Below are 26,288 nucleotides of genomic sequence, written 5' to 3'. Positions count from 1 at the left end.
ACCAGTTGAATCGTCTTGAAAAATTGAATTATTATTCAAAGATACAGTGGTCATCTTTGCAGGAAGTTAAAATATTTGAAAAATTGTTGGGTGAGAGTAGTTGAGTCATACAATCGGGCAAGGGGTATCAATGTCATCATATTATATATTTTTCACAAACAAACACATCAAAACATAATGATTGGCCCTTGAACAAAGCCCCAATGATGTTGTTTCATTGAAGCTGAATGTCTTTTGATAACTTATTAGTGGTAAGAGCTACAAAAGTTGGCTTGTGCTCCAGGTACTGGTTGTAAAAATGCGTGCCTGAGGGATGGACCCAGTCATGTAAATGAGGCACCTTGGATGATGGTCTGCTTTTGAGTTGAATCTACATACTAATGATAGTTCAATTTTGAGATTGAGACAATGGAATGGAGCCATAGGCAGTCCATGATAAAATGATTCTACTGAAGATGGTGGAACTTGAAGGTTTTCCCTGGCCTGGACAGTTCTTGTTCATAGGACTAGACCACATTGATATGCAAGATAATCGATGAAATATAAATTGGTTTGGCTTCAAATCCTTTCATCCCCAACAATTTATTCTCAACGCATTCAGCATTACTGCACCTTCCACAACATTTCATTATCTTGTTTGACTCGCAATTCTCCATTCTCTTTCAATCTCATTCCACTCCATCCCCTCACCATACTCACAACATGGCTTACCCCATCAAGATATACACTTGGAAGAGGCTCCTCACACGCTTTGGGCTAGTTGCTGGTCTCATATCTTGCATGTGTGCTTCAAACACTATGATCATGTCTCTCATTATCTCAAGTAAATCACATTTTCTACACTCGTTTATCATTTTACCTTTCTAACCAATTTGTCTTGCTAGTGATGAAAAGTCATGATATATTCCCACAGTCTGGATTGTTTGATTCTATACTCTGGATAGTGAGTGGAGTTCAACTTTCAAGAGAACAATTACCTTACATAGTTACTGATCAATTCTGTATTTTCCTTTTCTAGTCATTTCTAATGATGTGGTTGTAGGTTTTTCGACTTGTTAGCTCATTGAAAACCTCAACTGAATCCTTACTCCTTTTGATTGCTTCCATCACAGAACATCCTTGGGCTATTCCTACATGGCCATCTTTATCTTTATTTACCATCCATCTCAGCTTATCATGACCAGTGCACTGAATATTATTGGTATATTTACATTATATGGCTTTGAAGAATTTGGGGATCCAATATTGCCCCTGAAGATCTTATATGTTCATCTACCACTCATCATGGTAAGTTTCTGAAATCGATTTGTACTAACCCAACTGATTGTTTAGAATCACGAACTATTTTCAAAAAAAGTTGATTTCTATTTTTGTTTGATTTTGGTAGGCTTTCAATTGACTCCACAGTCATTTCACTGTACTTACACCTAGTGAAATGGACCTGTATGGTGACTTCGACAAGCTGCTCGCAAATGAAAACCCTTTGGAGATGGCAGAATCGGAGAAGGACAGAATCTTGTTTGATTTGGTTTGATAGAGAAACCAAAGATGTTCTACAGTGCATTTTTTCCTACAAATCTACCATATTATAACTTCTTTGTATTATTACCTGATAGTGCTTTTGCAGCAACATTTTTTAAAACTTTCTTCAGCCAATTTCTCTTTTTAATTTTTATCATATTTGATGCATCCAAACAGATTCCTTCGCGCCAAGCTGCTTAACCCATTGATAATGTCTTCCTTCCTTTGACCTGTGCAAATCAAGTTGTAAAAGATCTTGGCAATATGGATTTGAGCATACAAAACCAAAATTGTACTACATATATAGCTAGTGTTTTTAGAAAGTGAGGAGAGTTTTGTAATAAGTATTACACAAAATTTCAAAATGCACCCAGTAATTGGTCACATATCAAAAGTACAGCCGTTGTGAGAACTATTGGTAAGTTTTTGGCTGTTGTGTGTTTCCAAGATTTAACTTGGGTTTAATCTCTTGTCCAAAACTCAGTTTTTTTCGGTTTCCCAGCCCTAAACCTAATTTTGATTCCTTCAAACTCAACTTTCAATAGCCTGACATCTGCTGAAATCCATCGATTCCATGCATACATTGATCTTTCGAAAGGTCTTCATCTGCCCTCGGGTTCGACTTCCGATCCTGCCTCATCCAACAGATTCAACCAGTCTCGACCGGCCACCTTGACACCTCTTGTTTGAAAATCAGGGATCGCTTTTGCCAATTGTTCAATGCAACTTTCCTTTTGCCATTTGATGAAGGTACGTAAACGTAATTTCATCTTTCTTTTTTGCTCACAAATTCTTTCACTAAACTGATTCGATGAATTGGTAAGAAGAACAGGCTTTCTATCAAGGAAATACAATACCGCCAGATACGTGTTTGTTTCAATTCAACCAAATTGATTAGGAGTTTCATTAGCTGTTGTTTTTGAAAGAACAGGTTTTCTATCAAAGAAAGAAGAACAATTCCGCCATCAATCAATTAATTTACTCATGCCGAAGTTTCCAATCATGTGATTCAATTTGCTTTGCTCCCCATTATGGCCGCCATCATGGACAGGGACATGACCTCATATCATATCAGAAAACGGGGATCAATTAGAGAAAAAAGGGATCAATTTGGTCCAACCGAAAAACTATAAAGAGACAATTGTTTGGCCCTTATCTTTCATCTCCTCATCGGACTCAGCAAACACAGCCAGTAAGATTTCAACAATCTTATTTTTTTCCTCCGTCTCTTTCATTTTTCATCTTATTCTTACCAATGTTTCGTGGTCATTTGCCAGGTTTTGAAATTTTCTCATAAAATCTTTCTTCAACCCGTCTTTTCAACTTCAACACCTTTGTCTTTTTAGAGTGCGTTCAGTTGGCCATCTCTTCAATTTTCATTTGCCTCTTGATCATCGCTTAGCTTTTCTCATTTTTTTGGACCCCTTCTTCCTGTTCACCTAGGCAAAATCTAACATCAATCAACCAAAATGTCTAACCTCGATTCCACCATTACCAAGGCCTCAGATGTGACCCCTGTTGAAGGGCACATGAATGCTTGCAAGTCTGATTCTTGTCATACACTGTGTTTCTAACCCTAAATTGATATCCCTATGGTTTCAGTATTCGAAAAGCCTTTGAATAAATCCAGTAACAACGCACCAGCCACCTGTAGTCAACAAGATCCCTTGTACCGGGTCGGAACCGCGCCTTGTATTCAGTTTGATCAACGTAACGAGATGATTGTGCAAGTCAAGTTCAAAATCCATACCAAAAAGGATGTTGAACCCAAGCAAGTGATCAAGGTTGCTAGTAGAGCTTGCAGATCCGCAGCTGCCTCTGCGAGCTACAACTTAATCGAATCAAAGATGTTCAACGAAGGTAACGTCATCGAGTTGGTGAAGTGTTTGTTTGGGAAGTCTCTCAACGACTTCAAAGCTATGTGTGGTGATATATGTGAAGAGTATGAACCAGGATTGCGACATATGGTTCTCAAGAGCAATGTCGCCCCGCGCTTGAAATGGATGGGCCAGGTGGGCCGTGAGAAGGTGTTCCTTGTAGATTATTTAACCTGGCAGGCTTTTGTGGACCTACTTGCTAAAGCGACCAAGCACAAGGGCTCGGTGACTATCTTTACTGAAAACGAGAAGGAAAAAGCTAAAAAAGCGGCTCAGGTATGTATTTTTATTATTGTCTGTGTTTTCATTGCTGACTTTTACATTGCTGACTCTTATCACTTTAAGACGTGCGCTGCAAAGCAGTTCATAGCTTCAGCCAGTGGTGTCACTCCAGCAGAAGCGCAGGTTGGTGAACTTACCAAAGAATTAGAGGTTAGTGGTCATTCTTTTGACACTCCCTCTCTTAACTTTTTCCCCTTTCCATTTGATTCCTTTCTTTTGATGCCTCCCTTTCTTTGCTTTGCCCCCTTTCCATTCTATCTGTTTTGATCCCATCTATGTTCCATTCTAACTCTTTCAATTCCTTCTATTTCGGTGCAATAGGCTGCTCGTAAGCGCATTGAGCTTCACGAGCTCACAGCTCGTCTCTTCCACAAGCAATCTCAAAGAGGTTCCTCCGGCGATGGGGCGGTTTTGGTTTGCCCATGGAACCCCAACTTCCAGTACCGCTTGACTTGGAATGCGGCGTGGGTATGGGCAAAAGGCGTGGTAAGTGCTCAACTCCTTTTTTTGGTATGGTTTCAATCTAACAACTTTGTATCATTATCAGCAAGCCGGAATGGCCACTCGCAAGATCCCACCCCAAACCTACGAATATCTTGCGTTGATGAAGAAATCTCGCGTCTTCCACAAGCCATGCAAGTTGATGACTGTGTCACTTTGCGATTGTCTCAAATGGAGGTCAACTTGTCTCCCACCTTCCATAAGCCGGGTGGCTCTTCCAAGTCCTTTTTTTAATCACCTGCAAAACTTTTATTTCAAAAGGCTAGTGATTCCAAGAGGTCTGCTAGTTTTGCAGGGGTCTCTGAAGATGATCGGATGAAAATCAAAGGCAATCCAGGTAAGTTTGCGGTTGAACTATATGCAGAAATTTTCTTTGCTGATGATTTCTTCCTTTCTATAGTTAAAAAAGTTAAAATCGAACCCAGTACGTCATGTCTGGTCTCAAAGATCTTTAAGTATGACCTTTTAACATACCTGATGTCCACTTCCTCACCTTGCTTGTGTAGACTCGACCCCCCGATTAGGCCCAGGCACCACCATCGTGTTGTCATCAGACCCCATTTCACCATCTAAAGTTTTTTTGTTGGGCCATTATATCATGCCAATCAAGAAAGAACCTGTTACGCCTGGTACGTCAAAGTTCCCCTCTCTTTGAATCCCACTGACCCACTAACAATCACTTGTGTAATTTTTTACCTTATGTTATAGGTAAATTCTCCGGTGGTAAACCGATCATCACGATTGATATATCATCTGATGGGTCCTCCTCGCCTGACAAGAAATTGGACTTGACTCTTTTTCGTAAGAAAGATGTTAATCATGATCCAGGTACAAACATCCCCTCTTTTACCTTACTTTTTCTTTGGACCCTGTACTGATTGTGCGAAGAACTAAAGAAACTCGAGTCACCAAAATGGTGATATACCTTATAATGCCAGTAATTGGGCGTTAGTCTTAACGGTTTTGAACACCAAAGACGAAAAATAATCACACCTTATAATGCCAGTAATTGGGAGTTAGTCTTAACGGTTCTGAACACCAAAGACGAAAAATAATCACACCTAACAGAGGTGAGAGAAACCAACAAAGGTACGCCACTTTGTTCCTCAGTGAACTGATAAGATATTATTTCATATGATGATATGTTCTAACGTTACCTTATAATGCCAGTAATCGGGCGTTAGTCTTAACGGTTCTGAGCACCGAAGACGAAAAATAATCACACCTAACAGAGGTGAGAGAAAACAACAAAGGTCTGAAGAGAAAATAGAGTGATAGATATAAAAATAGATCAATAATTGTTTATTTGGATTTGAAGAAGAAATCAGTATGAATCCACTTACACACCACTTTGTTCCTCAGTGAACTGATGAGGAGAAAGTGGCAATCGTGGATGAATGGGAGTATTTAAAAGTGATACATGGATTGGTTAGGTTTGAGTTTAAGTTTAAGTTTGAGATTTAAGTTTTGAATTCAGTATGTGATCTTAATTGAGTTGTAAGTAGTTTGGCGGGTTTGACTACGTAGGTTGTATTCTAACAGATTGCCTATTGGATCTTGCGTTCATAGCCTCGAACTTCTCTAGCTTGTTTGGTCAAGCTGAACAGGTCTTGAGTTCTTCCGACCATCAAACCGGAAACTCAGCCATGGATGATCGTACTCATGCTCACGCCTCTGCTTTGGAATGTTTTCTGGTTCAATGCAACGTACCAAAAGACGACGAGACCACCTGAATTGTCCTCAAACAAGCCAATGTCCACTCTTGGACCGACTTAATCCCCAGCATCCAAATGACTGAATCGACCCTGACTACGCGAGGAATGCACCCCGCCCTTGCGTCCCATTTGCTTAGTGAAGCTATGGATCGTGTCAACGGCCTCAAGAACAAAAACCACGCTGCTCCTGATGAAGAAGAGGATCAAGAGGAAGATCTTCTTCAAGACAAAGAACTTCAACCTGAAGACAAATACCCCCGTGAATCTATCATGTCACCCGAGTTCTGACTTGCCACTTCCCCCAATATCCCAGTTATCTTTCGTGATTGAGTTTGTCCCACAAATCTGATGTGTCTCTAAGTTGTTTCTTGTTCAATTTGTTTCACTGCTCCCTATTTGATTTCGCGAGTTGATATACTCATAGTTGTGAAGTTTCCAATGTGGCTCACTGCTCCGTCTCTATTTGATACTTTGCTTGATAAACTTGAAGTTGTAAACTTTACAATCAGATTCATTGCATCTCCTTTGATAACTAACATGATAACGCTACCACACATGCATGTATTAACTGCTTACTCCGTGTTTGATGTTGAAATGTAACCTTCAGGTTCGTATGTTTTTCCAAAAGCCAGAGCCAAGTGTGAAAGATAAGAAGCACCAAATGTTCTATCAGCAAAGATGTCTCGAGAATCTCAGAAGTCAGCAAGCCCCATCTCCTCATCACCATATCATGAATCTAGCTTATTAAACCTCATACCTTTCATATCATCTGATTATTCCAATCGAAGTCTCTTACTTATATTAGAGAATTCTAATTCTCAAATTATCTAATATGATATTCTCAGATGCCCTCAACATTTCATCATATTATCTTCTGGATCAAATGAGGGCATTCCTCCGGGCATACGGAACAGAAACACATTATCTGATTATTTAATTATAATCAAATCAAAAAGGAACACAAATCACATTTAGATATATATCATGTATGACAGGGTTCACTGATATCTTAAAAATGGAAGGAGTAGAAACAAATACTACTTAAAGACCTCACAATGCCTTTTTGAAAACTTGACTAGAGAATCAAAAAGGTAAAAAACAAGATTTCAGAACGTAACCGTTTTAACAGAGACCGTGTTTAACAATCACAAATACTTCACACTTCCAACCTGATAAGACTGACATGTTTAAAATCACCACTTTCGAATTTACAAATTGCTAATACATTCATAATTACCAAAATCAAAAACAAACATGGTTGTATTCATAACTTTAGATTTTTCAAATTTTCCAAATAACTAATCTTCCTATAAGCATGAATGAGTATAAATTCATCCTTGTTCAATAACCAATATCCAAGATTCCTGTTTCATAATAAGCACAGCGTGTTTGTTCATATCTTTCGAATAATCTAAAACTCAATTTCACAATTATAAATACCCGCTTCCTCTGATCCATTATAATTTATAACATCTAGTATTTTACAAAAAGGAGTTAATTATATCCTTCCCTTACCTAGCTTGTGCATAGGTGAGGGAAAGCAGTACAGCAGGAGTTGAGTTCCGCTGTCAAGGATAGTTGTCATTACTCTGGAACTTGCCTCTCGGCGGGACTTGGTATTGGAGGAGGCTCTCAAAGGCGTCTCTTGTAGAGACTTCTGCAATGGCTGAAACTCTCTGTTTCGGAGAGGTCTCGCCGATCGTAGACCCTTGATTGCCTCTGATTTTCTAAAATTTTGGGTGGGCGGGGGGAAAAAATTTTGTTAGTAAAGGTTTATAGATAAGTTATAGTTATACTTGTGAATAATAATTGTAACTATTGGATAGAGTAAGGTAAAAAGGGAAATTCAAGAGATAAATGAGATGGAGTGGAAAAGAAAATGGGAAGACGGGAAAGAGATATCTCTTGACCATTTCCCTTGAAACCTGTGTATCTACTTCGGTGTTTCTTCCCATTCGGATCTCCATGGGATCCTTCTTGGGGTTTTATTTCATTTACATCTCCCCTTTGGTGTACGTGTCTCTATGAAGTTACTCTATCCATGGACGAATCTAGCTCAGCGTGCCTTGAGCAAGAGGCTATCCATTACAATTTATAACATCTAGTATTTTACAAAAAGGAGTTAATTATATCTTTCCCTTGCCTAGCTTGTGCATAGGTGAGGGAAAGCAGTACAGCGGGAGTTGAGTTCCGCTGTCAAGGATAGTTCTCATTACTCTGGAACTCTCCTCTCGGCGGGACTTGGTATTGGAGGAGGCTCTCAAAGGCGTCTCTTGTAGAGACTTCTGCAATGGCTGAAACTCTCTGTTCCGGAGAGGTACAGTAAGTGTCTTGGGTGTCTTGTAGGGAAAGGACAACTCCCCTTTCTCTGGTCTTGGGTCAGGCCTGAGCCTGGTGGGCTTTCCCTACACCTGACACTAGACGTGTCTGTGTTTTGGGCTGTCAGTAGGTGTGTTATGTTGGTGGAGCTTGCGCTCGGAATGGGGTTATGTATTTCCTTCAAGGTACTTGAGATGATAAAACTTATGGATTGGCGTAGCAAAAAGTAGAACATAAAAGGAACAGTGAAATTAGACCCCTATGAAAATTAAGATATTATGGAGAGGTTGGTTGTACGATCTTTCACAACCTGAGTTTTGGTAGATCTGGAGGTAAAAAAGTTGAAGGGATCATGACCTACTACCGCGCTGGATAGTGTTGTCTCTGAGCCAAGCGGCTGGTGGATTGTCTAAAAGGGGATTATGAACCCATGTCGCTGTGGATAGGTCATGCAGAGTCTTGAAGCAAGGTATAACGTCCTCCGAGATCTTCAGTGCCCGTTGGGCCGTTTCCCATTCACGGTCGTTCCAGTTCCGTTGGTAAAGTGTGTGACAGGAAGACTTACAACGTCCTAGAGCTTTCATCTTCTCCGTGTGTACTCCTGCCCTCGTTAGAAGTGTTGCCCCTCCAATCCTGAAAGAGTGGCCGGTCATCCTGGACTTCTGTCCCCAGGCTTTCACCATCACTTCTATCATTTTCTTCTGAGTGATGCCGGATAAGCCGTTAGGTCCCTGTGTTAGAAACAGCCTCTGATCTTTCTCCCAGAGGAAAGAGTCTGCTAGTTGTTGAAGGGCTGCCACGGGGAATAGGACTCCACATGTTTCTCAAAGAACTAGTTGCTGAGTTTCACCCGGTTTGGCGGTCTTTGCCTCTTGTAACGCTATCACAGTGATCTTCGTCCCTTTCAATACGTGGAAAGATATGTCGCATTGAAGGATTGCTGTGAGATCGTACTTGTTGTATGTTTCCTCCTTACAAACAATTTCTCCTAGGCGTGCTAGTCCCCAATAGGCTGTAAGGGCAAGTGCCGACAAGCCAACAGGGTTGGCATTGTGTTCTGCTATGCTTCCAATCAAGATGACCAGGGCTTTTGGTGTCACCGGTTCTCGTTCGAGTTTCGTGAAGGGAACTTTAGCCTCTAGTCTTTCTGATGCCCGTATTATTGATTTTAGGCGGGTGAGTTGGATGTTGGGAAAATAGTACCCATGAAAAGCATGCCAAGTCCGTAAGTTGGTAAGGTACTTCCTGATCGTGGTTACTCTGACTGGTTTGTTTGTGTCTTTCCAATCTTCGTTTTCTCCAGCCCACACTATAAAGTTTTCCACTACCTCTACCGTCGCCGGAAAGGTCACCAGCTTCTTCTCCTTTGTAAACCGTTTGAACTTCTAGACTCCTGAAGCATACGACTCGAGGGTTGATCTGTTCCATTCTGCTCTTAGCATATGACACTGTGCTGTGTTCAGTCTAAGAGGGACGTTGTTATCAATTTGTAAGAAGGTGGAGATATCTTTCATGTTTTTGTTTCCTTCCTCTTCAGCTGACAGTGTAGTTGTGTCGTGGTGGAATACCGGTACGTCGGTTCTGGGTATCGGTCGTGTCTATTAAAACAATAGTGGTGTGATCTTTTTGTTCGTCACTGTTACTCAACTCAGTCTTGTGCGGTATTTCTTATTACTCACCAAATGACTGTTATTTGTAAAATTGATATCTTATTCGGCTTAAAAACGTTTAGAGAGTGTATGGTGTAGTACTAATAGCACAACAAGGGCTATACAGTGCTTTGAAAGAGGATAATCTGCAAATATAATAACTTTACAGAAGGTGTCTGTGACTGCTCTTTCTGTGAATCTTTAACAAACTGGACTTTGTTGTTAAAGTCTCCTGATAACAGGGAAAAATAACCAGGACTTTGATAATAGAGAAAAGTATTTTGATAATAAGGCACCAGAGAAATTAATTCCAAATGAAGCTTTTTAGCTTATAAGACCAATAAAATAAATTCTCTTATTAATTAATAAGGGCAGTTTAAGTGAACTAGGACTGTGTAGTGATTCTCATAATGATAAAAAACTACTACACTTTATCATAGATGAAGAAGAAAGGGAAAAATACAAAAGTAAGACAAAGACCAAGCCATATATATCTGATTTTACAAATAATAATGGTAAACAGCTTTAAAAAAACCAAAAAGATGACTAAAAAATTGGTAAACAGCTATGATGCAATGATTCAATGATCTTCTACACTTCCCAAATTCGCCATTTTGAGCCATTTTAGCTAGTACAAATATGTAGTATGATGTAATGTGATCAATAGATCTTCTACAAGTGATTCTTCAATCATTTACCCAGCAAAGATGACTAATTGCTACTGCCAAGCTTTTCTTATGATCAATTTGATATGATTTGCTGCTGTGAAGTTAATCAATAAGTTGAGCTTGTGATGATTCAATTTATCTTATTCATTGTCTTCATATTAATGTTGAGTAATGATTTGTTTTGATTATAAATGATGTGTTAGTTATAAATGTAATGTTACTAATCGAATGATTTACTCGTGTAAAATACAATCACATGCTAAATGCTTATAGCCCATCTCTTGTAATTTATGCTTATGTAAACTTCCCTCTTGAATTTCAAAATCTCACTCGCCCCAATCTTTAACCACACCCCATCCTTCTCCCTCTCACCATTCCATTATGACATCATTTAAATCATTTAATATTAGTCATCTCCCTCTTTCTTATCCTTTCACCACTCCTCGTTCTTGTTCAATGCCTCTTGATCATCTCTTATCAGTTTGATCATTTCAGTCTTTGGTTCCTTACTCATTCAATGATATTGGCTTTCCATTCTCGGTCATCTCGTCTAATCTATTCTACCTATTCATCTTCAACCTATCAGTAAGTCCCATAAACTTATCAGCCTTCTTCATTCACTTCAATCTGATCCTCCTCAACCATTCTCTTTCCTTCTTCTTTCCTTCTTCAGTCTTTTTTTTAGTCCATTGATTTCATCCTTCAGCTTTGATTTTCTTTGGCTTTGATTTGTTTTTGGCTTTGATTTTCTTCGGCTTTGATTTGTTTTAAGATTTTTTTCTAACCGATTGATCAATTCCCTCTTCTGAATCTTCAAATGAATAATGAATAATTAAAATAAATGAATTAAATTTTTAAAGTAAATCAATTGTAAAAAAAACACGTTAGTGGTGTACAAACCTACAACCCAACATGAAAACCCATGAAAAAAACCCATGAAAACCCAACTTCTTTATGGGTTTTTTTCATGGGTTTTTTCACATGGGTTGAAATCAGCTAGATCTGACCACCCGTTTGTTGAAAAAAAATAGTCGAGTTCGATATAGACTCAACCAACCCCTCCCCTTCCTTGCCAACACAACACACCCAAATAACCCAAGTCCTTCCACAAAACATATATATGATACTTGTCTACCTGATGTATGCTGATTTCAAAGTTACTCTCTCTTTGGTTTGTTTTGACCTTTGCAATACAAAGAATTCAAAAGTGATTGTTCTATTTCAAACAAAGCACAATTGATCGTTCCATTTCATACAAAAACTGATCTGAGTCGCCTTTTGAAACTTTGAGATGAGACTTTTGAAACTAAGACATTGTTTTCAATTGAGAAAACATATTGTTTCATTTTAAAAAGTTCCTGTCTAAGACTTAAGTTGACTTCTAAAGACTTGATGATACTTCTGAAGCATATTGTTTTCAGTCGAATTCAAACAAGATCGTTTTATTTCAAAAGGAAAGAGATGAGGCTTTTGACTTTTAAAACTAAAATTTGAATTTGGAAGGAAACTGGGGCTAGTGGATGGAGTCATGGTTGAGGTGGATGCCAAAAGAGAGATGTGGAGACTCGGAGTAAAGTTAGGGCCTCAAGTGATGACTACACACTACCCCAAAAATAATATTTTCCACATGGAAAAGAAAAGTGTAGACTTATATAAGGTCAGATAAGTACCCCTTTTCTCTGGAGGGATCATGAGACCAGAGAACAGTCAGTGATGACCTAGAGAGATGAATATGAGTGTTTCAAGCATGAGTAGCTCTTTCCAAAAACACTTTTGTATGTTCCCCAGGCAGAGATTCAAGGAGAAATCAAAGACATCTATAATTTTTCTAACATTGTTTTTCACTGTACATAGATAAGTTCCGCTAGAGAACTGGGGCAAGAAAAGGTCTGAAATATAATCTGACTGTTCAAGTTCACTCAAGTCCTACAAGAGATGAATTGATTACGTACACTTGAGAGCAGTGTTTCACACTATGTATGATCCCGACACTCCTTTCTCTTGCTTTTGAGAAAGGTTGAGAAAACTTTGAAGTGAAGATGAAGAGAACCCTTGTCGAACTTGTATTATAAACTCATTCGTAGTGTAATTTGTATCTCGTAAATACAAATTAAATATGTACATGCAAGTGATTAGAGTACCCCAAGTTTCTTTTCAAAGAAACTAATTGGCACCTTTCATCCCTTCACCAACATGATCGTCAAGCATCCAATAACCACCCCATTACAAGTCATTATCAGGGCCTACTCACAGTCAAACAAATGTAAGTCATCTTCTTTGACTATTCTGCAATCGGAGTTAACTAACTTATCGCCTTGCCCACCACAATCTTTTGTTTTTCACAAATTCAGTTTTCTACTATGCCGAATTGATGACAAAAACTTATTGGCCAGCGTTCCTTTTTTCAATATATATATCATGATCGTACTCACCTTTTCCGTTTTCTACATCCACTAGACTACATCCCTCCTTCATTCGATTCAGTTTTTCAAAGTCGTATCTATCCATCTCTTCCTTCATGTAGGTGTTGATCTATCCTACTCATTCTGGCTATCACCCTTGTCTTTTCTTACAAGTGTTGTCTACCCAGCTGACTCAATTTCATCCCGTCGCATGCTTCCTAATATCGTGATACACATAACCTTGTGTTGAATTGGCAGGTATGTCATTCTTCTGTTCCCTCACTTTTGCCACCATTTTATCAACGCTCATTTGCTGATCGTATATCTGTCCTATAATACAAGATTGTCCACTCTAGTCTTCAGTAGTTTGTTCACTCGAGTCTTCAGTAGTCCAATGCCACCGTTCGACCCCAGTAGCCGCGGTATCAACAAGCAAATGATGCTCGATTGGATGCGAATTAATCATCCAATGACTCCTATCAACTCTGGTGCGCTTAAGCAAGAGATTGCGTGTATTGTTCGGGGGCAACAGCCAGCTTGTACGCAAGTATCCTTTTGTTTTTACTAAACATTTGTCACTAATGTTTAACATTCTATCATCTCCATCTTCCACCAATCAAGATTTCCCTAATCCACAAAGCGATGCCCCAGCTGTCGATGTCCCTGCAGGAACCCCGAGGATCTCGGGGGATCCACCAGCTATCAATTCCAACCCTGCGAATCCAGCACAAGATCCCTCACCTATCGAAGCCACTGTTGGAACTTTGGACGCGCCTGGAGCGTTGGTCACAGATTCTTCCATTGGTTTACGATTGGTACGCTTCAATCAACCTACTATGCTTTTAATTGGGTGTGTGGCTTATGTTCCTTTGCAGCTGGAGGAGAAGCCGAAACAATTGTCTTGTTCACAAATGAAGAGTGGTGCAGTAAATGTTCCCCAAGCCAAGCGAGCGCCATCTGCTCAGATCAATATCCGTTCATTGAAGCGTTCTAGCATGGGTAGGTTTTCTTCAATCCTAGTGAAATGATTGATAACACTGACATTGCTGCATTACAAAAATTTCAAGTGCCACCAATAACCTCCCCTAGTGAACATACAAAAGCACCGAAAAAACTCAAGACTGTGAGACGTTAAACTATTCTTTCTCTCATACAAACCAAATTTCCCTATGTTAAATGGTACTGATAGACTGCAAGCTCCTCATAGCGTTCAAAATCCGAGGGCAAGCCACGCCAATATTTGGATGTGTCCTTGCTTGAACCAATAAGCAGCCCTTCTGGACCATCAGTTACTGCTAATATCGTATCTAAAGCCAAAGTCAAGATTGAGCATCAAAGTTATCCCTTGATTGATCTCGGTGACGTCAATTTGATGGACGAACCAAACCCGGGTGAGTGTGTCTTGTAGTCTACATTATTTTGAAACATAGTACTAATGAACCAAGAGTACTTTTGGTCATCTTAGTTGTGGGAGAAGACATACCTACCATCGTAAGCAAAGATGCCCCGGGGACGTTGCCTACCATTACTTATATGAAATCTGGCGCGGACATCTTTCAGGAAGAACGCAAACATGATAAGCGTCGTAAGTGAGGTTTGGTACATTATAGGTTACAATAATCACGCCTGATTCGAATGACTTGGCAGTCTCTGAGCTTCATGATATAATAGAAAATCTCACATCACGAATGGAGATGAATGAGAAATCCGATATGTCAGCTTTGGCAGAAGAAATGCGACGGGAGGAAGAAAGTATGGAGTCCTTACCCTGCTGATCACATTCTGTCTCATACTGAATAAATCATTTTGTTCCTTGAAGCTCGTGTACTTCAAGAGCGTCTTGCAGGTCTTGAAAAGACAATTGAAACATACAGATTTTTACATGATAGGATCCAAACTTTAGAAGCCGAGGTGTCAGACTTATCCAACCAGCTCAATGACGCAGTTGATAACATTCAAGCTCAGGAAGAGGTGATAACTGGGTTGATGAAGCTGGATGAAGAAGAAAATGGTGACTCTACCGATGAGTCGGAGGGGACATGTTAACTCTGTTTCATATTGAAGTATCATATGTGTTCTGGCAATATACATGTATTATGTGATCCATTTGTTATGTTTTTTTCCTTCTTGATGATTGAAGTTTAAATTATAACCCAATGCTATGGGCTGAACTGATAGCCTTATCACCGTTGAGTGTATAGACAGTGTGGTCACATTGACATTGATCAGGGATCAAATCCCTGCATGAGTAGGTTCAGCTGTTCTTGAGACAGGCCCATCACTCTAGGGGGTTCAGTTTGCCTCGTGAGGAATTAGAAGTATGATTGTATACTAGAAGTTTCATCAAATATGTATCTCATTGATAACACTTACTAAATTACAATATAAACTAAAGAAATGTTGATCCACAAATCCTTGGAAGAAAATGTTTGATCGAAGGGACTCATGAAGCCCTTGGCTTGCAGCGAGTCATATATAAATGATCTACCATGATCATATTTTGCGTGTAATTTATTTAGGTGAATCTGATGTAGATCCCTCTTTTTGTAATTCGGTCTATTCTATTAGCCAAAATTCAAATGTCCCATCAATTAATACATGTAGAATTATAGAGAATTATATATATTGGAGAGTGGGCTTTCTATTTTGTACGGGTTTGTCCCATAATCGCCCCTAACTTGACGCATATGTCTTCTTGAGAAGAGTCAGGAGCCAAAGTTGCATGTGAGACATGCAGATAGAACGGATCACGTCATGAGTATTGGAAATAAGAGGTGGGGATGGTTTTCTGGTGACATTGGACATATCTCTTTTGAGATATAAGTCAAGGATAAGTTGAAAGAGTATCCCTCAAGTTCCTCCATTCCGACCAGATTTGGTAGACTATTCACATCATGTCGAATTCAGTGCAAACCCACCTTTTTCTACCTTCCTATCTCCTTGATTTTGTTGTCGACAATCCCTCTCCTAGATTTGATTTTGATCGTTTTTTGAATAAAGCCTCCAACCCCCAAATTTTGGAGACGATTCTTGCATTCTATCCTCATTTCACCTTCGCGGAAGCGGCTAAAGAAGATCGTGACCTGCTCCATAAGACATTTCTTGAGATGGTACCTAAGCGCCTCTCCCTTGTAGTTGTCCCTTCAACTTGCGAGCCTCCATCCTACTTTCGCGCGAAATTCGAATATCCACTATTTGGACCAGAAGACTCTCAAACAACCGTGACGCCTGGATCCGAGATCGACGCTGCCCGCATCACAAGCTTCAATGGTCTGACTTTCGGCTACCTCAAGAATGGAAAATATCGCCTTGCTGGTGAACACCTTCTCAATTTCATCAAGGATTACAATCATCTCAACAAAGACAAAATTCATGAACTTACATGTGCTGAAGAAGAAGCCTCAGAGGCTATGCACGAATGCATTAGCTACCTCAAAGACGCTCACGAGTCTGTCGAGAGTCAAATACTTTGGTTATCAGAGCCCAGCATCTCCCCAAGTGACCGCAAAGATGTCCAGTCCCGCCTTGAATCTGCAAATATCATGTTGCAATCTTGCGAAAAGACGTTTCAAGGTGCGATCCGAGATGATGCCTACCTTTCAGCATTGATATCTTATCATCGGTAAGCTCCATCAATGATGGACAGTCTGAACATTCTATCATTGTACTGTACATTAATCCCAGCTTTCTTTATTCAAATTTGTAGGAGTCGACTTCCTGTAAAGGAACAGAGTAAATCTCAATCTTGCTGCCAACGTTGTGCCAGCAGCAAGATGGAAAGCTCTCAATAAGTTAATTGAATTGGTTGAGTGAAAGGCGTCAATTAGTTACTCTGGTGAGATCTTTCTTCTTCTTCTTCAAGAGCTGGCGTAAACTCATTGTTTCGATGGTGGCACACCTGCTATCACTTTCTTCAATACTTTAGTGAAATTGCTTGTATGTTGCTTGCAAGCGTGTTCGGGGAAATGGTAACGTTTATCACGAAGCTGGTACAAGAGGTCTGGAATATCTTGACCAAATAGTAAACTATGCGCTTGATATTGTTCCATTGCGTTGGTAGTGCCGGTGTCTCACATTTTATAATTTCTACTCCATATTCAAACTACCAGCTGCTACTCTCATCAGATAACTTTGAAGCCACCTCGAAGCTTTTATCAATGTGACCATGAATAAAATCACAGCGACTTGGTTTTATCATTAAGCGTGGTCTGAGTTTGGGTCACTATCTCACTAGATAATCATGATGCCCATAATGTCTTTGCGCCTCTATCCTCCCGTATTGTAATTGTCAGTGTTATGTCAATACCTCAAGTATGTCGGAACCCTGAAGAGAGGAAATACATAATGAGTGCCTGTCTTCATGCTTTTCACTTTCACAATGTATAATTCAATTTTACATTGTTCATAAATCCCTTATCCTTCAAATCCCAGACATTAGTTGATTGACAAAGCTTTTTAGCCCGGTCCCCAAAATTACACGGTCGAGAAAAGGCACGTGTAAAGTCAGGTAAATCGGCCCGCAGCCCACAAAACAAATCATGAGTTCTCATGAGTGGTTTTTGGTTGCCCGATCAATTTTTTCTTTGGAAACACCTTTCATCGCCTTATTATTTTCGATGTCAACCTCATTGGGATGCCTTTGTGGATCCTTGGAGAAGGTTACCGGGCTTGTAGACAGATATACAGATGACTGACCATTTGTCACTATACGATTACACCTGTAACATTGCGAAATCAACTCGTCAAAGGGATTTGGATAGGTTTCCACGGACTTATCTTTCTACATGCTCAACGAGTGAGGTTTTATAATGAGCTGTACTAATTTTCTTTCGCAGACATCCCTTCTGCATTTTCTTTCCTCTCTAAAAGAACTTCAGCTTTTCCAACTTGCACTAGGCTGGCCCGGTGTCCAAATTACCAATTATCACTATTCAATAACCTCACTAGAATCACCAGTACCCCTATCACTTTATTCATCGCTTAATCTTCATCTGAAACGCAGAAATGCCGCGAAATAACCCAAAGACTGCTTTTCAACGTACTCGACCTTTACGCAAGAACTCGGTGCAGCAAGACTCCCGAGACAAATCCAATGATCAGGGCTCGATTGCAGGGGAAGATGATGATCGGGTTGTAGGAATGAAACATCGAAGGGTGTCACCCAAAAGACAGTCAGGCAAAAGTAAGATTCTAATCTCCATGCTTGCATGGCTAACATTAAATACAAATGATACTAAAAGACAATCCGTGTGTAAATCTGACAGGCAAAAAGTCGTCCTTAGAAGGAGTTGGAGTCTTTGTGGGTCCAAAAACTAGTCGTGAACGACTACAAGAACTGCTTCAGCAACACATCACCAGGAAGAAGGTCAAATGTGATGGCGAAACTGGTCCCGCACGGCGCTCGCAGACGTTATCAGCTAGACAATTCAAAATCGGAAAGTCCGGCGGAGAAGAAGTGAAGTCTGTAGCAAAGGTTCAAGATCAAACTTCTAACAACATTGACGTGGATTACAACATATACAATCATTCTCAACTTAACGAAATGCTCAGGGGTGTTGGGCTGGATATGTCTGCTGCGGATAAGGAAGAGCTGGTCAAGCTGTGCCGGGAGTATCACGATTTGAGTGAGTCAACCTTCCATGTCATTTATACCAGATGAACGTTGACTTTTCATATTCTCCCAGTCATCCTTCCATCGCCAGAGCCGCCGTCAGAACAACCCAGGTCACGTCAATCCACAGTGCCTCCAATTCCAGATCAGATTCCAGTTTTACCAGTTCCTACGCTCGCAGAATTCACGTATGAAGATCAAAACCATCCCCCCCAAAGCCTAAGTCAATCAACATCATCTCTTTCACTTAGGCATTTTCGATGGCCTGAAAATCCTCCGAAATCTATCAAGCTACCTCCGATCACTGAAGCAAGCGCGGTGAAATCGAAACCCCAACTTACCGTTCCTGCCGTATCAAATCCAGAGGGAAAACTCTCAACACGAAAGAAATTCACAAGAATCTCTGTCCGAAGAATTGATCCTAAATCATCCAAATCTGGTAACGCAGGAAGCTTGGCTCCTGTGCCCTCGCCCAGTTGCCAACTAGCCGAAGCGACATCCGTGGCGGCTACTTTCGAAAATCGGGAATCCGTTGAAATGTCTTCACCTCAGGCCAGCCCCACTCCTACTAGCATACCTCGTCTGGAACATGGTCGGTTATTGTACCCTCGGCCAAATCCGACGAATCTATCATCTGCCCTTGCCTCAACGTCTGCGCCCTCTAGATGTACTAAAGCCACCAAGGGCAAGGGGAAAGCAAAAGCTGACAGCGATCAATGGGAGCCATCCGAAGACGAAAATGAAAGTGATCACTCCGGAAATGAAGACTCTGAAGAACATATGTTTTCTCCACTTTTGGAAACCTTCGATCAGCAGGAACCTCCCCCCCTCTCAACACCAAACCACGATCCGTCTGGAATTTCTACTGGGGTCTCACCTCATTCGGGAACCTTCAATCGGCAGAAACCTTGTCATAGCTCAATACCACACCATGATTCGCCTGCGATCTCGGTTTCCAAAACTGACCTAGGTTCAACACCATCCCTATCAAATATGATCAGAGAAATTTACACCAATCAGATTTCAACAAGCTTGGAAATTTCAAAGAACTCTGCTGCAATCGAGGAAATGCTCAAGCTTCTGAAGAAGACAATTACTAGAATTGAAGGTTTGAACACTGAGGTCCGTGCTTTGTCGCACGTTGTGACAAAGGTTTCAGGGAGCTCATCACCTGAATCATTGAATATCCGAGGTGGCCGGATTGCCGTATGTTATCCCATTGAAACCTCATGACCAATTTGCAAACATTTACTTTTTCTGTTATGTCATTTGCAGGCACATATGCGATTTCATGTTGAAACACTATTTGGCCAAAGAGAAGATGATTCAACGTTTCCGGCACCAGCTAGTGATGAAGAGAAGGCAAATTGGATGAAATCGAGGGATCTGGAATCCATTGAAGCGGATGTCACAGCGCCAACTTTCACGATGGAGACATTGGATTCCCACTTTCCATATCCAGACGGTCCCGGCCACAAGGATTCCACCCCTACCCAACTATCTGTCATGCGACAGATGATGAATTCGGTTGGGGTTCGAAGCTTCCGGCCAGATTTTTCAATCTCTCAGCGGACCGGGGATAATAAATGGTTATGGGACCTCGCTTTGAAGATATTTGTCAAGCTTACCGAGTGTGGCGAGTATCCTGGTGTACCATCAAACCCTGAGGGTCAAGAACAAATGAAGAAATCTTTGACAACATACGTACAAGGGCTCTCTAAACGGTACGTTCACATTCAGATTTATGAAAGGTTTTTAATAACTGCCTTACATTTTGATCAATTTGCACAGATATCGCCAAGAGAGTTGGGATCTTCAGCGTAAGAATAAAGCTGTAGAAGAAGGAAGGCGCAATGCCAGGCGCGGGCATGTAAGTCACATGTGTTCACTATTTTTCTCAGCACTGTATTGATATCTTGCCTCATGTCAACGAGCAGCTCAAAAATTTGCGTCAACGAGTCATAATATCTCACTCAGACCTCTTTCCATTGTCATCAGTGGTCGATGTTGCATGTAGTGATGATGAGACAGAAAATGAGGAAGTATTACCGAGCGGCAGCCCTTCAAAAATTAATTCAGCACCATGTCACATTCGCTCAATTCCCTGGCGCAGTTTGGAACTACAAGACATCCTCATTGGTATAGATACATACAGAACAAAGGTAATACAGAGCATTCCCAAAAATTCGCATGGACGCCCACCTCGACCCCGTGTCCGCATCCTCGATGGACCCAGCAGTCGCATCAAACCCCCTGTGGGCTTGCCGGTCGACTGCTACGCTCCTGAATGGCTGAGTAGTCTTTCCGCCCTTCAAAAAGCCCAGTTAGGAGTTGTCTCGGTACCAATTCTTGAACCTCTGATGTCCATTCTACAAAAACTTTGATTTTTCACAAGGCCTGGACAAATTGATTGCTGTATCTTAACCACCTATTTGAAATTGTATATGTCATTATATGCCTTGTTATCGCACTGAAAAGATAGAATCTTACATCTTTACCGCTCCATAGACAGCATTGCTACCGTTGGAACTTCGATTTCTTGGTGAACTTCGCCAGGCTTGTACATTATCCATGCACAATGTGCATGGATGTTTTGTAATCTTATCAGTACATCTTTAGTAGGTGACCAACCACGTAGAACTGCTTGTATGTTGGGTGCCTCCAGTTTTGAAAAGGGATCATAAACACCTTTTGGTAATTCCGGGAAACACTGAATGTGGACCCAGGTGTCAAAGATTGATTTTTGTTGCCCAGGTGTTCGGCGGTGAAGGAATATTGAAGAAATCCTTCCAAATCCAGGAGGACCTTTGTCATTGGGCTTGAATTTAATAAAACTGTTATTTTGGTTTGCTCTAAAGGTTGAGAACGAGACGTTTTTATACTGGACTTGCTGGTAGAAGGTTGCCTGAGCGTGAACCGGCGATATTCCAAGAACTTCATCTTCCGAAAGAGCTGCCCACTTATTGGGAGCCATCCATGTCTGACCATCGCCCTCTTCACAATTCAGCAGATCAATGAGCATCTGAAGCACATTATTTTCCAGAGGCTTTAGGGTGGAGTTGGACAAGCGTTTTTCAACTGGATCCATTGGGTCATAGAGGGAGCTCAATCGTTTAGAGTAGTGGTTAAGCGGTTCAGGGAGCTTGTTGTCTTTCAAAAGAGCAGACAAGTTACCTGCGCGACAATAGTTTTTGAGGAAGGTTACTTCCAGCTCCCCTGGTGATGCGCAAGAGTCAGTGAAGATATTTTATCAATATTCATAATGTCAAGCTTACCTATGTGATTGTTGTGAGTACCTTTCAGTATACCTCCCATGAGCCGCTCGAATGGAAAAGACCACCATGCTCGTACTGGTCCAAACCTCTCGAGACAATCAGCAAGGTGAATGGCCATGTGGTGATTCGGTGCAAGTTTACAATGCTCAAACAAGATTAAAGAGCTTTCTAGGTATTCCTGAATATGATGCCGATATTGAGTTATGTTTTCTGTAGTGATCGAGCGCTTTAGAGCCAGATTGACCAGAGAGACAAGATGGGAGAAATTCTGAAGCAGAGATCTTTTTACATGATCTTGACCACTCCATATTGGAATGAGAGTGAGAGGGAGCTGAATCGAGAATAGATTTCTCCATTCATCGGCCTTAAGTTTTCCAAATGACGCTTTCCCTAGCACCGGGATGGCACGCTTGACCCACGTCGGAATGTGTACTCTGGGTAACAGACGATTTATCTTCAACAACATTTCAGCATCAAATACAATCTCATCTACTGGGGGGGCTTCCCATTTTCCGTCCCACCCGTCTTGTCCTAGCGGATCATAGTCGTTGTCGCTGGTTGACAAACTGGTGTTCAACGAGATGTCCTCTTTGTCTTCATGTACCACGCTAGCCTCATCACTGTCTTCATCATCAGGTAGAGCCGCCTTTGAAGGAAGTGGCTGAGAGTGTTCAGCGAGAAGGTTCATCAGTTCTACTGTGCTGATAGGTGGAATGTCATCTTCTTCGTTCTTGACGTCTTTCATTGACCAAAACCTTCGAAGATGCCAGGACAGCAGTCCAAGAAGAAGGTTGTGCATAGAGTCAACTACGTGATAGTTGATTATGTCCCAGTATTCAAGCTCCACTAAAACTGAATATCGAACTCCGTGTAATTCAAATATCGATTTTCGCTCTTCAGCAGTCTCTGCATCACGTGCCTGGCATGCCCATGCTTTGTGCTGAGCAAGAGTACGGGGTGACCAATGTGTTTGGTCCAAAATATTGATATGAGGCTTGGTCAGATGACATAATGAGCAGAAGTTTTTAGCAGTGGCGCTAGGAAATCCAAGACAGCGTCTCAAAGCTGGGATATCGGCAATGAAAGGTAGCAAAGCAGCCTTGATGGCACGGCCATTTGGATATTGATGAGTTCGAGATAGAAGAAGTCCCGGATTCCACAGAGCCTGCAGCTGGGTTACAACAGGACGCAAGATCCAATTAATCTGTTCGAGGGATGGCTCACGGGGTCCAGGGACAATGCCAACTAGAAAGACGTTTTCAGGAGCGTGTCGGAGGCTTATAGGCAATGTCAGACAGACCATCACAATGAACGTGATGGATACGTGCTTCCCGCTGATTTTGTTGCCATACGGATTGATGGCATCCACAAACATACCAAATGTAAGGTTACCACTGACGGCTGTGAATTGCTTGCCGTCTCGTCCACGAAATTCCTTCCAGGTACGTGATTGATGGATATCAGTTATCTCACCGGATTCGTCAAATGGTTTTCTTGATTCTTCCAAGGATCCATCGAGCCACTCCTCAACCTGAGGGCGAGATAGCAAGCGGGCAATCCAGTCGGATAAGTTTTGAAAGGCATATTTGCTGATTGGAACTACCTTGCCACGAGAAAATTTGAGCAATGGTTCACCACAGACTTTTTCCGCAAAATCCGGATCATCGTCCTTGTCAGAGCTTGGTTGCAACTCGGTGCTCTGCTCACACTTTTCGGAAATGTTGCCGCCCGAGATATCAGACACAACATGATTGCACTTTTTAGGGGTTAGTGCAGGTGGGTAGAGTGCAAAGCATGCTCGACAGCAACTCATCGTGTTCAGTGGTGGATCTATGTTTAGCCAGCCAACTGCTGTCGTCACAGTTTTTGGAAATCGGTTCAGAATCATATTTTCGGCATCACCAAGCCGAATGGCGGAATCTGAGGGGATCAGACCGTGAAGCAAGCAAAGCTCTACTGTTATGTGTTGTGTGTCCAAGAGCCATGATGCTGTCCGCATTGAGATGTGACCGTAAATGCCCATGATAGACGTGGTGAGTGCAACGTGGAGTAGCAGTGGGTTGATTGATTTAAGACTAAACGCAAAGAACCGATCTAGACATTGTGCATCATGAAAAGTCAGCATCTTTCTTGAATCTCAGAGTCAGGGCTAGACAGCAGAATACTGACCACAGTCGTATTCCTGAACTCCAGAATTTCGCATGGCAATAGCGGCTGAGCAGGTCTTTTCAGTTGCTATCGAGCGATTGTGGTGCGGCGAACCTGGAGAAGAGTTATGGCAAGGGTCCACAACTCCAGTATCACCAGCTCTGTATTCGTGGCTCGAAGGTTGCCGTGTGCTCGTTGGAGGCTGCGCTGGAATAGCTCCCTGGGATCTACTGCCGGATCGAGGATATTGAGAAACTAGCGGATGTTCGAACGTGGATATAGGAGGTGGCGAATTTGCAATATTCAACTGTGCCACCCGTGTGCTCAACTCTTCATCGTGAGCCACAGCTTGTCGTTGATTCAGTGAGGATGTGTTACGAGAGGAAACATGAGTAGGGGTGTTTAGCTGAGATTGAGCCAGGTTGCGACGGTCCAAGAGGGCATGAGCATCTCGTGTTTCCCGCGAGACTTCAATTCCACTCTGAGGCACACCATGGACATCGACATGTTGACCATAACAGCAGTTTCTAGCTTGGCAGCGACAGACAACACGATGGGATATGCCACCCCTAGATGCGCGTGGAGGCATGAGTCGAATAGAGTGGTTTATTGAGTTCAATGATTCAATTTCAAGTGGAAAAGCAAGAGGTATGAAATAAAAAGAGGAATAGATAACACCTGAGGATCAAATTTTGCGGACAGCAAGGGTACAAGTACAGGAAACCCAAATGTTATCAATAGATGGCCAGAACTGTCGGGATACAAAGTCACGGGGGCAGAATTCGCATGGGTAGAGGGAAAGAGACTAGTAACAACAAGAGCCACCGATGACAGACTAGAACATATTGTGATTATTGTCAGGGAGATCTGAAACCTTGGAAGACAGATGAACCGCTACAGAGTATCCAGGAAACAACCGGCGCTTCACTCTGGGATAACACGGACCAACACAAGCTACAACCTAAACATGTGTAAAACAAAACTAGAATCTGACATGAAGTTTGAACACGCCACATGATGAGCACTTGAAGTAACCAGTATACAATGAAACATGTGCAGCCAATACCTGCATAATTATTGAAAACGATCATCGTGAGCTGATGTAGTTGATCTGTGGATACAGTCCTGACAGAGGGAATATAGAGACTAAGAGTTTGAAGCTTACCTATCGTAGCGAGGCAATCACTATCCTATTATTGAGTAGTGAAACCCTCGGACAAGTTTTCCATACGGAATGTTCTCCTCAAGGATGAACATGCGGTAAAGGTTGACAAGAACTGTGTGCGACATCGGAATTGAGTGCACAAAGACGGTAGGTGCGTGGACTTGCAGTGCAAATCGTAACTCTTCCATGTCTTGGCTCTCAACCTCATGAGATCTAACGACACGTGGCGGGCGGATTTTGTCAGTTTGCCCAGGGATAACAAGATCTTTGTCGACATGAGCCTGATACAGCAGTTGCAACCCATCGGTTCTAGCACCAGACGGTATTTCGGTGTCAGGGGCACTTCTGAGGATTGCCTCACGTAACATCTTTCGTGTTGTCTTTCGGCCTAGTGGATTGAAGTCTGGAATCTCGGATCCTAGGGTTGGTGCGGTAGGGGGCGAAGGCAGTTGAAACGGTATGAGATGAGGTAATAGGTCCTTTTTGAAAGTATCATACAAGACCCCCTTGTTTTGGGTCAATCTAGATTTTGAGGCCTTGTTGAAATGGAGAAGAACACGATATATGAGAAGCTTCGTAATCTTTGATAACTTCGACTCGTGGCCAGGCTCAAGAAAAACATAAAGATCCGAGTGTAAAGTCTGAATTAAAGGGGCAATTGGATTTCCAGATTGATCATGAGGGATATGCGAGTGTGAAAATTGTGATTGAGGTGGGAGTGTCGAATGTAGTTTCGTAGTTTCAGCAGCAAAGGAGGATTGATGAGAAGGATCGAGGGGAGTTCTGCCCGAGGCGTCAGTCGGTGAAGTCATGTGGACATGGTAGTAGGTATTCCGGACACATTCACCTCCGGCGGTAGCTGGGATGTTGGTGAGTTGGGCACACTTTTCTTCTTCCCTTTGCCCATTTCGACAACTACAAATTAGGGAAGGTTATTGTTAGCATTGAAGTTGAAAGATCTTCAATATTACGAGTGACGTGATATGTGAAGGCTGGTATTAAGATTGCAGACGAGGGTCATAAGAAGAAAAGACAAGGGTGATAGCCAGAATGAGTAGGATAGATCAACACCTACATGAAGGAAGAGATGGATAGATACGACTTTGAAAAACTGAATCGAATGAAGGAGGGATGTAGTCTAGTGGATGTAGAAAA

The 26,288-nt window shown here is 41.6% G+C and overlaps 4 protein-coding genes across 4 annotated transcripts; 3 read left to right on the top strand and 1 right to left on the bottom strand.

The window, feature by feature from the left end:
* Positions 1-3,485: 3,485 nt before the first annotated feature.
* On the top strand, positions 3,486-6,184 carry MELLADRAFT_61265 (uncharacterized protein; the record flags this gene model as incomplete). Its single annotated transcript, XM_007407613.1, has 8 exons — positions 3,486-3,674; positions 3,744-3,830; positions 4,443-4,518; positions 4,582-4,605; positions 4,688-4,810; positions 4,890-4,982; positions 5,767-5,788; positions 6,034-6,184. 8 exons carry the CDS (start codon positions 3,486-3,488, stop codon positions 6,182-6,184), a joined length of 765 nt encoding a protein of 254 aa, XP_007407675.1.
* A 7,144-nt stretch (positions 6,185-13,328) lies between these two features.
* Positions 13,329-14,980, top strand: MELLADRAFT_96290 (uncharacterized protein; the record flags this gene model as incomplete). The annotated part of the gene is made up of 7 exons (XM_007407614.1): positions 13,329-13,473; positions 13,556-13,933; positions 14,002-14,057; positions 14,142-14,325; positions 14,400-14,519; positions 14,606-14,686; positions 14,754-14,980. The coding sequence occupies 7 exons, from the start codon at positions 13,329-13,331 to the stop codon at positions 14,978-14,980; spliced, it is 1,191 nt and encodes a 396-aa protein (XP_007407676.1).
* A 2,738-nt stretch (positions 14,981-17,718) lies between these two features.
* On the top strand, positions 17,719-20,690 carry MELLADRAFT_96289 (uncharacterized protein; the record flags this gene model as incomplete). The annotated part of the gene is made up of 8 exons (XM_007407615.1): positions 17,719-17,729; positions 17,831-17,889; positions 17,937-18,116; positions 18,199-18,558; positions 18,619-19,751; positions 19,821-20,269; positions 20,337-20,415; positions 20,544-20,690. 8 exons carry the CDS (start codon positions 17,719-17,721, stop codon positions 20,688-20,690), a joined length of 2,418 nt encoding a protein of 805 aa, XP_007407677.1.
* Positions 20,691-23,969: 3,279 nt separating this feature from the next.
* On the bottom strand, positions 23,970-25,945 carry MELLADRAFT_104293 (uncharacterized protein; the record flags this gene model as incomplete). The annotated part of the gene is made up of 3 exons (XM_007407348.1): positions 23,970-24,449; positions 24,963-25,034; positions 25,187-25,945. The coding sequence occupies 3 exons, from the start codon at positions 25,943-25,945 to the stop codon at positions 23,970-23,972; spliced, it is 1,311 nt and encodes a 436-aa protein (XP_007407410.1).
* Between the last annotated feature and the right edge of the window lie 343 nt (positions 25,946-26,288).

This window comes from Melampsora larici-populina (genome assembly GCF_000204055.1).
Source record: "Melampsora larici-populina 98AG31 unplaced genomic scaffold MELLAscaffold_9, whole genome shotgun sequence".
Lineage (NCBI taxonomy): Eukaryota > Fungi > Basidiomycota > Pucciniomycetes > Pucciniales > Melampsoraceae > Melampsora > Melampsora laricis-populina.
This window is presented reverse-complemented; position numbering and strand designations above follow the sequence as displayed.